This window comes from Polyergus mexicanus, unplaced genomic scaffold, assembly GCF_030449975.1.
Source record: "Polyergus mexicanus isolate NDT 795.1 unplaced genomic scaffold, iyPolMexi1.0 SCAF_5, whole genome shotgun sequence".
NCBI lineage: Eukaryota > Metazoa > Arthropoda > Insecta > Hymenoptera > Formicidae > Polyergus > Polyergus mexicanus.
The window spans coordinates 1,187,448-1,197,651 of record NW_027223325.1 but is presented as its reverse complement, the minus strand read 5'-3'; the positions used below and the strand labels follow the sequence as shown (position 1 = coordinate 1,197,651).

General features: G+C 33.5%; 3 protein-coding genes across 7 annotated transcripts in view; 2 read left to right on the top strand and 1 right to left on the bottom strand.

Moving 5' to 3' along the window:
* The first annotated feature begins 110 nt into the window (after positions 1-110).
* On the top strand, positions 111-9,040 carry Br140 (bromodomain-containing protein 140). Its single transcript, XM_070296356.1, has 9 exons — positions 111-611; positions 1,015-1,291; positions 1,544-2,387; positions 2,515-2,817; positions 3,060-3,234; positions 3,409-3,827; positions 3,917-4,288; positions 4,832-5,017; positions 8,970-9,040. The coding sequence occupies exons 1-8, from the start codon at positions 492-494 to the stop codon at positions 5,010-5,012; spliced, it is 2,691 nt and encodes an 896-aa protein (XP_070152457.1). The 5' UTR covers positions 111-491; the 3' UTR covers positions 5,013-5,017; positions 8,970-9,040.
* Pyd3 (beta-ureidopropionase pyd3) lies at positions 5,379-10,196 on the bottom strand. 3 transcript variants are annotated; one of them, XM_070296358.1, is made up of 7 exons: positions 9,056-10,196; positions 7,778-7,946; positions 7,353-7,597; positions 6,879-7,267; positions 6,427-6,744; positions 5,710-5,777; positions 5,379-5,631 (listed from the first exon to the last, which is right to left on the bottom strand). In XM_070296358.1, exons 2-6 carry the CDS (start codon positions 7,870-7,872, stop codon positions 5,724-5,726), a joined length of 1,101 nt encoding a protein of 366 aa, XP_070152459.1. In that variant the 5' UTR covers positions 7,873-7,946; positions 9,056-10,196; the 3' UTR covers positions 5,379-5,631; positions 5,710-5,723. The 3 variants fall into 3 exon arrangements, with proteins under 3 accessions (XP_070152459.1, XP_070152460.1, XP_070152458.1); XM_070296359.1 differs by lacking the exon at positions 9,056-10,196 and adding an exon at positions 8,226-8,540; XM_070296357.1 differs by lacking the exon at positions 9,056-10,196 and adding an exon at positions 8,077-8,179.
* LOC138933544 (protein FAM135A) overlaps positions 9,093-10,204 on the top strand; it is a 32,424-nt gene continuing 31,312 nt past the window's right edge. For all 3 annotated transcript variants that reach the window (XM_070296354.1, XM_070296355.1, XM_070296352.1), the window contains exon 1: positions 9,093-10,091. The gene's annotated coding sequence lies outside the window, so the exon portion shown is untranslated. The remainder of the gene's footprint in view (positions 10,092-10,204) is intronic.

Below are 10,204 nucleotides of genomic sequence, written 5' to 3'. Positions count from 1 at the left end.
GTTTAGGGACATGCGAATAATTTGTCCAATGTGTGCCAATTGGTCGTTGCGTAAGAAATATCTAGTTTGACAGTCAAGCATATTGGACAAAATAAAATCGTCAAAACGAAACGCGTCAGACCTCGGCACAGTTGGTATCAATCGTAGAGCACCGCTTTTTAGCGGTCGTTTCACGACGATTGTTCGTTCAAATATCGTTCTTTTCGTCAACAACGTGGTACCGTAGCATGGTAGCTGATGAACAATCCGATAAAAAAAAAAAGAAGATTGCAATAATAGTATTATTGCCGTATAATAGTATTATTACTTAGCTTTCTCTCTTTATTGCGAAAGAAATAAGGCTATCTTTGCGATCTGCTGCAATCTTATTGTTGCTTCTGATATTCGTGTGTAACATAAACATACGAAAACAACACATTTGCCGAACAGTGGTGGGTGACTGGGCGACACACATATTAGATATTCAATCGTTTGCCCCAGCTAAAACGAAGATGAATACGCCGCAGTCTAATAAAAAGAAAGGCAGGAACAGAATGGGTGTACCTAATGAAAGCGCGAGTCCTACGAACACAGAGACGCTCAGCAGTCAAGAAGCAGCTAAATTCGTTTTGGTATGAATAAGTATTGTTTAGTTATATTGTTAAAACACTATATTGTTTCTATCTTACAATATAAGAATATACTATTTTTTTCTTTCTCAAGTTTTCTCTCTACGAATAACAGAAGTTGGATTATAAGATAATATTGTTTGTCTCAATGTCGAATTAAAATATAATTTTTAAATTGTACGTAAACAATAATTTGGGAGACTTTATTGAATCGAACTTAAAAAATACAGAGATGATAAATTAATTTCAATCATTATTTTATAATAAAAATTGTAACATAACTCTTTCTCTTTTTATAAATTGAATTCTTATAATACTTTTATACTTATAATTCTGTACACATATATTTTTAATAAATAATTTTGTATAGAATCTGTTATATTGACATATATCTTAATATTTGAAGGTAAATCCTATAGGGGAAGATGGAAACAAATCAATTAAGCTGGCTATCTCAGATGCAATCCCTATAATTTCCATTGATTCAAGTATGCTTGACGAAAAAGGTTTAAAATATAACGCAGCATTATTGGAAAAGGAAAAAGAAGACAAAAATATTCTTAGCACTTTACCTGTTGCTACAGTTAAAGAGATAGAAGGTTACGAGGATCAATTAGGAGAGGCTGAACCACTTCCAAATTCTTACATTAGATTTATGGAACGCAGTGGTGAAGAACTCGATGGTAAATATTATTCCGTAATTTTTATGATAATAGTTCTATAATATTAAATAATTATAGTAATTCTATAATATTAAAATGTTTGTTTATAATATTATTATGTGCAATATATATTATAATATACTATTTATTATTATATTTAATCTCATATTTATCTCATATTAAAATCTTACAGTATTAAATTCCATTTTCTATATATTATAATATTCTATTGTGTTATTATATTATTCGATAAATAACATTATTTTGATGTAGGAGAAGTGGAATATGATCTAGATGAGGAAGACACTGCATGGCTTTCTATTGTGAATGAAAGAAGACTAGCCTCTGGATTAACACCTGCATTAGAACCTGATACATTTGAATTGCTGATGGACAGATTAGAAAAGGAATCATATTTTCAACAACAAAGTAATGGTGGAGGTGGCATTGCTGCGGACGAAGACGCTGTCTGTTGTATCTGTATGGATGGAGAATGTCAAAATAGTAATGCAATTTTGTTTTGCGATATGTGTAATCTTGCTGTCCATCAAGATTGTTACGGTGTACCATATATACCTGAAGGACAATGGTTGTGTAGAAGGTGTCTGCAGAGTCCATCTAGAGCTGTAGATTGTGTTCTATGTCCGAATAGAGGCGGCGCTTTCAAACAGACCGATCGTCCCGCGACATGGGCACATGTGGTATGCGCTCTATGGATACCAGAAGTTAGATTTGCTAACACTGTATTTCTGGAGCCCATCGACAGTATAGAGAGTATTCCACAGGCTCGTTGGAAGCTTACATGTTGCGTATGCAAACGCAGAGGGGCAGGCGCATGTATTCAATGTCATAAGAGCAACTGCTATGCAGCATTCCATGTAACTTGTGCTCAGCAGGCTGGTTTGTGCATGCGTATGAGAACGGTGCAACCTGCCAATGGTGAGCCAATGTTAGTGCAAAAGACAGCTTATTGTGAGGCGCATACACCTGTCGATTATCAGCCTTCTACAAATCCCGTGGATGCGAGGAGGAGAGCAATAGCTAATAAGAAAAGCTCGTCAGCGCCTGTTATTTCTATTCCCACCATTCCACCTGAGAGAATCAGAGAAATAGCTAGGTAAAAATAATAATAATTTTTTATTTATATAGATATAATGGGGCGGACATAGTTAAAATCTGTATAGTGTAAAGCAATATTTTAATATGTTATTAAATCTTTACATATATTATTTTATCTCAATCAGTTTAGCTGAAGGAATACCAAAAAGGAGTCAATTGATACAACGCCTCCTTGCTTATTGGACGTTGAAACGACAATACAGGAATGGTGTCCCGCTTCTTAGAAGACTGCAAAGTTCCCATCCGCAATCCAGACCGCCACCGCTCGGTGAACATTCCTCTTCGCCGACGCACGATAGCGAATTACGAGAAGAATTGTATCGTCAGCTTAAATATTGGCAATGCTTGCGTCAAGACTTGGAACGTGCACGATTGTTGTGCGAATTAGTACGGAAGCGTGAAAAATTAAAAAAAGAATTATTCAAAGTGTGAGTATTCGCGGCATATAAAAATTGCGCTTACTAAATGATAGTCAACATTAATACAATGTTCTTTAATTAAATAATGAAATAAATTAAGTTTGCATTAAAAATTTAATCTTTAAATTTCGATAAATTTTAAAATAATAGACTTCACAATTTTTAATTATACTTTAATATTTCATTAGCATTTACATTATAAAATAAAATATATATATATATATATTTTTTTTTTTTTTAAATGATTATAGAAAGGAAAAATGTTTGTGGTTCGAATTGCGGCCATTGGAGAGTGTTTTACGTACATTATTAGAAGCCATAAAAGCGAAAGATGTAAATGATGTATTTGGACAACCAGTTAATACCAAAGAAGTTCCAGATTATCTTGAAATAGTATCGCATCCTATGGATCTCTCTACCATGCAGGCAATTATCAGAATTATTTTATATTACATTTATAGCTATATTTATATACAAAGAATTATTTTTAAAATATAAATCTATCAAGACCTATTAAAAATATAATTTATTATCAATCATAATTTATTATCAATCAATATAATTTATTATCAATTTATTATCAATATTCTTTTGTTGCAGACAAAATTAGAGAAACAAGAATACGATTCTATTACCGCTTTTGAAACTGACTTTAATTTGATGGTGAGCAATTGTTTGGCATATAATCGTAAAGATACTATGTTTTATCGGGCAGGAATAAAAATGAAAGAGCAGGGTGGAACCTTGATAGATCAGGCTCGCAAAGACTATCCTGAGCTTGATCCAGTTATTGAATCCGAACAAGTTGGCTCTAAATCTAGAAAAAGAGAAAGATCTAATCGTAGTCGCGTGGAAACAGAATCGCAATCTAACGAAAAAGAGATTGGTGGAGGTGGTGTAAATAGAAGAACAGCGGTATTGTTCACACGTAAAGCTAGAGCACGTAATGCTAGAAGCAGTCAAATGTTTCTTTCGGAAGATGACAAAAAGAAACAAAGTGATAGTTTTAAAGTATATAGGTATATAAATAATATATTCTGTTAAAAAATATTAAAATATATTTTGTTAATTATATGACTCGATATTAATATTAAGTCAATATTTATAGGAGTGGAACAATGGATAGTGATATAGGTGAGGGAGAAAGCCAATCATCAAGTTGCAGTAGTTGTCCCACGAGTAGATCTACTACTCCTGATCCAGAAGAGGAGAAGCAACGACAAGAGATTGTCGATACGAAGAAAGAAAACGAGAGCAAGCAAACGACCACTAGCAACGGTTTAGAAGCTCTGCAACTTGTATGGGCTAAATGTCGCGGATATCCTTGGTATCCAGCTCTGATTATTGATCCTAATACACCCCGAGGCACTATACATAAAGGAGTGCCGATTCCAGCACCGCCTGATGATGTTTTGGCACTTGCTGACAATTACAAAGAACCGGTCTTTCTTGTACTTTTCTTTGACACAAAGCGTACATGGTAATAATTTTTAATTTTTAATTCAATATCACTATATTGAATGTTTGATAATAGGTTACATTAGTGAACATCTTTAATAAAAATATCAAGATATGAGTAGTTTTTTGTAATCAATTAAATAGAAAAGAATTTTGTCAAATTATGCATCAAAGGCACAAATAAATAAAAAAATATTCTTTATAATTTTAAAGAAACTTTAACAAAAATCTTGATTGGATATTTAATTATCAAGATACCGAATTATAAAAGATCAAAAGTTAAGAAAAAATAGGGTATCCAATCAAACCTTGAAAGGAATTATTTTAATTATCAATAGGAGAAATATCTATCATTCCATCTACTATTGTAAAATATATTTATCGTTAAAGATTCTGTATCTATACAACAAAATTATTAATTACATAAAGAGAATCTTGAAATAGGAAAATGAAAACTATATAATTATACAAAATTTTCTACATTTCACAATGCACATATATATTTATATATATTTTATGAATAGTAAAAATGTGTTTGATTTAGTAATTATATCAAATTTTTCAGGCAATGGCTGCCAGGTGAAAAATTAGAAAAACTCGGAGTATCGCAAGAAGTAGACGAAGCAAAGTTAATTGAATCGCGTAAACCTGCAGATAGAAAAGCTGTGAAGAAAGCTTATCAAGAAGCTTTACATTATCGCAAACAAACACATACTGCTGTGTTGGATAGTATCTCAAATGTATAAATCTTGTAAGTACAATATACAATCTAATATAATTAGAATACTGCTATATATAAATATTTAAAGATTATAATTTGAATGCAATAGATATTAATACTTAATATATCAATGGCCAATGACATTTTCATAGAGAGATATGTGTAAGATTTTTAAAAAATAATATATGCACAATGTAAAAATAAATTAATTTACAGAATTTATATATAAAAAACATTTACATTTGACATTTTCATAGAGAAATATGTACAAAATTTTTTAAAAACAATATGTACAATATGAAAAGAGAAATTAATTCACAGGATTTATTTATAAAAAACACTATGTTATATTGATTTAATTATTTTGTTGCTTTTATGAAATACAATAGAAAAGAAGTATTCATACAAGGAGAGATATTAGATATTAATGCTGTATAGTGTATAAAATGTTATTATAATTTTATATAAGTAAAGTAACTATTTAGAGTGATACATAGTTTGCAAATACAAAATATAACTCATTTATACAATGTAAATAAATCATTGATATTATGGAAAAATATAACTTTTTATAGATTCTCTCTCTGAAATTATTCAGTACATTGGTAGATAAGTTTATATCCTTAAATGGAAGTATTGGGCCTCTAAAATGCAAAATACATTATTGAACTTTTGTAATAAATTTTATAGAATTAGGGGTGATGTAAATATTCTGTAAATACCCTAAATTTCATTTCTACTTTGTGAATTCAGCAAGTTCTTTAGCATACATATCGAGTCTTTGTGTCATCTGAAATTAACATAAAATTTATATATATATATATATATTATATATTTTTTATAAACTAATAAAGGCTCTTATGAATATATCATATGAAGGAAGGCAAATGCAATCATAAGCCAGCGCAATAATTTGTTACAATTAGGAATATATTATAATATATTATCCATATATTTAAATTACACTGAAGATGGTCCAAAAAAAGGACCAAAATGTATGCTTTTTGTGATTGTGCCTATCATTTAGTTAAATATAATTTGATTATAATAAAACATATGCTCACAAATTACCGCATTGGCTCTTGACTGCCTTTTCTCTTCTTCATATGATACATTTTATAATTTATGTATAATTTAAATTTTGTGAACTCTATAAAGAATACATTTCATAAGATGTTTTAATCGATTTTTTATTTCACATATTTATTTTTTGACCAAATCAAAAATGGATATTTTCATTATACTAAACTAATTCCATTGATTCACTATATCTGCATGAAAGATGGTTACAATATTATTAAATTATACAGAGAATGAATTACAAAGTTACATCAGCGCATGATGCGCTTGAATCTAAAGTTTATATCCCGTCAACAAACTCAATAATTTAGAAAAATATCCTGCACATACGATAATTAATAATTTTATAAAATACTCACTCTAAATCCCCATATGTCTTTCGTTTGTCGACATAGATTTAGGTCCAATTCTCCAATCAAAAGTCCGTCTTTGTCACGACTTAAACCTGGAGTTCGTGTACCATCAGGAGCAGTAATATAACTAGAGCCATAGAAATATCCAAAATCTTTATGTGCTGGTTTTCCATCACCAGATGTAAATTCATGATTGAAAATCTCGGTACCAACACGATTGATAGCGCAAGTATAGTAACTATTCGCTATAGCTGCGCATCTTGCTTCAATTGGCCATAAATGTTCGGATAATCCTTGAACAGTTGCCGATGGGTTAAAAACGATCTAAAAATATAAATATAGAGTGTAGTATTTATTGATAAATTTTAAATAAGATATCTGAATATTGTAAAATTTAAAAAATTGTGAATAATTGTGAACATTTTTGCTAACAAAGCCTATATAGATTGTGATCTTACTTCTGCTCCATTCAAACCAAACATCAACCAATTCAATGGATGATGGCGTCCATAACATATGTTAATTGCGATACGTCCATAAGGTGTATTAAAAACTGGATGCCCTGTATTGCCTTCCATATAATAAGTGGACTCGTTAAAATCTCCAATACGAGGAATATGATTCTTTCTATGTTTCCCAAGAACTTTTCCGTCCGTGTTAATCACTACACAAGTATTCCAGATAGTATCGGCATCAGCAGAGTCCCTTTCCAAAATCGGCGATATTATTACCATGTTATACTGTTTAGCGAATTTAGATAGAAACATGGTTGTGGGACCAGTTTCGGCTTCCTCTGCAAATTCGCACCATGGATACTTTTCTCTTGTACAAAAAGCGAAAGGCATATCTGCAATAATTTCGCAAATCGATCATTACACAAATTTATAATTGATGACATTCATGCATATAATGAAATTATGGCTCTCACATACTCCACGCTTCTTGGAGACATAAAATCTGAACGCTGTGTTTAGCTGCTTCTAAAATATATGATGCAATTTTTTTATGTATCGCATCTCGTTGCTTCAAAATGGGCTCTGTTGCTGGTAATACAATCTTATGTTGTATTAATCCGACACGAACAAGACGTAGGGGACGAACCTCTTCTATGATGTCACTATTTATGCTCCATCCTTGTAATTCAAATTCCTCATTTTCCCATTTTTCATATAACGGTCTAATAATATTTATCAATAAATGTATAATCTTAATTTATGCAATAATTAATGATAAAGAAAAGACTGCTGTACATAATATAAATTTAACTCAACATTTTTTAAAGAGAAACAGATAAGATTATTAATATGTTAAGAATTCTAAATTAAATATTTTTTTTATAAAATATGAAAATTCTTACACTATTTTACGTCCATATAAAATGCCTTTTACTTCATTCAATTCCTTCTCTGGTATATATTTCTCTAAAATTTCTTCTACAGTTGACTGATGCATGATTGAAACAGTTATCTTGCTATCAGCTTATTTGACCCAGTCACTTTGGCGTTCAAAATTTTATAGACGATACTCTGTATTCACAAGAATGAAATATAATATTGATAAGAGAGAGTAAACAATGGTAAACAGTATAGGAGATAAGTCTGAAAGGCGTCATAAAGGCATTTCTAAAAGAAATTTTAAAATTGTATCATATGTTACCCTGATTGAATATGCTTAAATCATCGTTGATTTTAGCTATAATATTATTATAATTAATGTAACAAAACAAACTTATCAATTACATCAGAGATATATGTTAGAATATAAATCATAGAATAAGTTGTATAACATTGATGTCTGTACGTAACTGAATATGGGATAAGATGAAAAAAACTATGAGCTCGAAGTTGTAATCTCTGTCTACAATATGGCGTCTTTACGCTTGCGTAAATGCTCTCCACTTGATGTTATTTTTGTTATTGGTCACAGTTTCTGAGCGGCGAGTGTATCTCGTATCCAGTTATGTATAATCAGTGGCCGTATATGCATTTTATCGGAGTGTCGTGTTCACGTAAATTCGAATTGACGCGACGTGATCGAACGAAATAATTAACGTAAAATATTTTTGCCTTATTAAAATAAAATAATAATTTTTTATTATTGCATCACTCTCTAATATGATGAGATGTTTCAACATTTACGTAATCCTGATACTGTTAATATATTATTGTTTGTCACATAAGAGATTGATGTAATATATGTTTATTTAATTCTTATGATTAAGTTTATTCTATATTATTAATATAATAATAAAAACAACTGCATTATCGGTATTTTAAGACGAAAATTTTTATTAAGTAATCTTCTTTTTAATATAAAAATTCGTGATTTTACAAGATTCACTTATCGTGAATTTGCGATAATTAATATTTACATAACTTTAATGCCGTCTATTAATTTAATTGTATATATGTATTGCGCATAATTTTACACTTCACTTTTCTCATCAATTACGCAAAATTACGAATTCTCCTCTAGCAAAAAAAAAAAATTGAGCTTATATATATCATGTTTAGAAACAAAGAATTAATATATATACAACAATTTTTTAGATTAACAACGATCTCTTCACTCGCACGCAGAGAAAACCATGGATTTGCATAGCGAGATGATAAAAAAAGAAGAGATTTTTAGCAACCATCCCCTTAGCTTAGTGTGCACGTGCAATCCCAGATGACGCCAAGACTGGCTCGCATCCCCTTGCGGCTTGAAATGCGGCGCGTGTCGAGGGCGCATGGCGCATGCCGGGAGCCGGAACACGCGCGTGCCACGGTTACGCGTATTACGCTCTCTCTAGGACAGTCGGCGACCAGTCAGCAACGGGTCGACGGGGTGAAAAGAAGGGTGGATAGATGAGTAGGGAGATACGGTGATGGAGGGAGGCTGGTGGTTTCGGCTGGCGAAGTAGCGAGGGTTACCGTGCGGCGCAGCCACACCGGCCACTACGACGGCCGCGGCGGAACGAATGCGACCACCTTCACGTTCCTCCGTTCCGTTTCATCCGCTTCGTTGTCGCGCGCGCGCGAGACGCCGTCGCGATGTGAGGACGCGCGCGAGAAGAACGCGACGAGCCTTGTCACTCGGCGAGAGATACGGCGCGGCGGCGAGCTACGATTAATTGTTAACGGGGGTGAGTCGATAGCTCCCGCTTCCCCAACGGGGAAAGAGGAGCGATAGTAGGGCGGAAGAGGAAAAGAGGGAGAGAGCGTACGAGGAGCTCACGTGACACGTCGGAGGGTGCGAACTGTCTGACAGTAGTACATCGAGCGTCTGCTACTACTGCCGTAGTTGCTTGTTGTGACTGTGGCAGCAACGGCGACGGCGGTGGTGGCGGCTGATGGTGGAAGTGGTTGTGGTGGTGACGACGACGACGACGAGGAGGATAACGGCAGGGCTACTGCCGCTTGGAGTAACCGTTCCCTGCGAGAGAGAAGGAAAGTGGTCCTCGAGGTTACGAGGCCAGGGGAGAAAGTGGGTGTTGCCGGAACGGCAGCGGCGACGGGAGGATCGCCGCCCAGGTTTTGAGGGACGTCGCCGGAAGTCCGGGGTGCTCTCCGTAGGGAGGAGACAAAGGCAGAAAAGAAAGGAGAAAAGTGACCGGAAGGATGCTCGTCGGTCGTCGATGCTCGAGTCGACGTCAGCCTCTCGCTGCTTATCCTCTTCATCCGTGACTTGTAGGTAATCACATCGTAATATCCTTTCTTCCGCTTTCTCAATTCACGCTCTTCCTTCACCCTGTATATTAGGCTAAGTTTACCTCAAAGATATATTATCGCTTGCGTATACA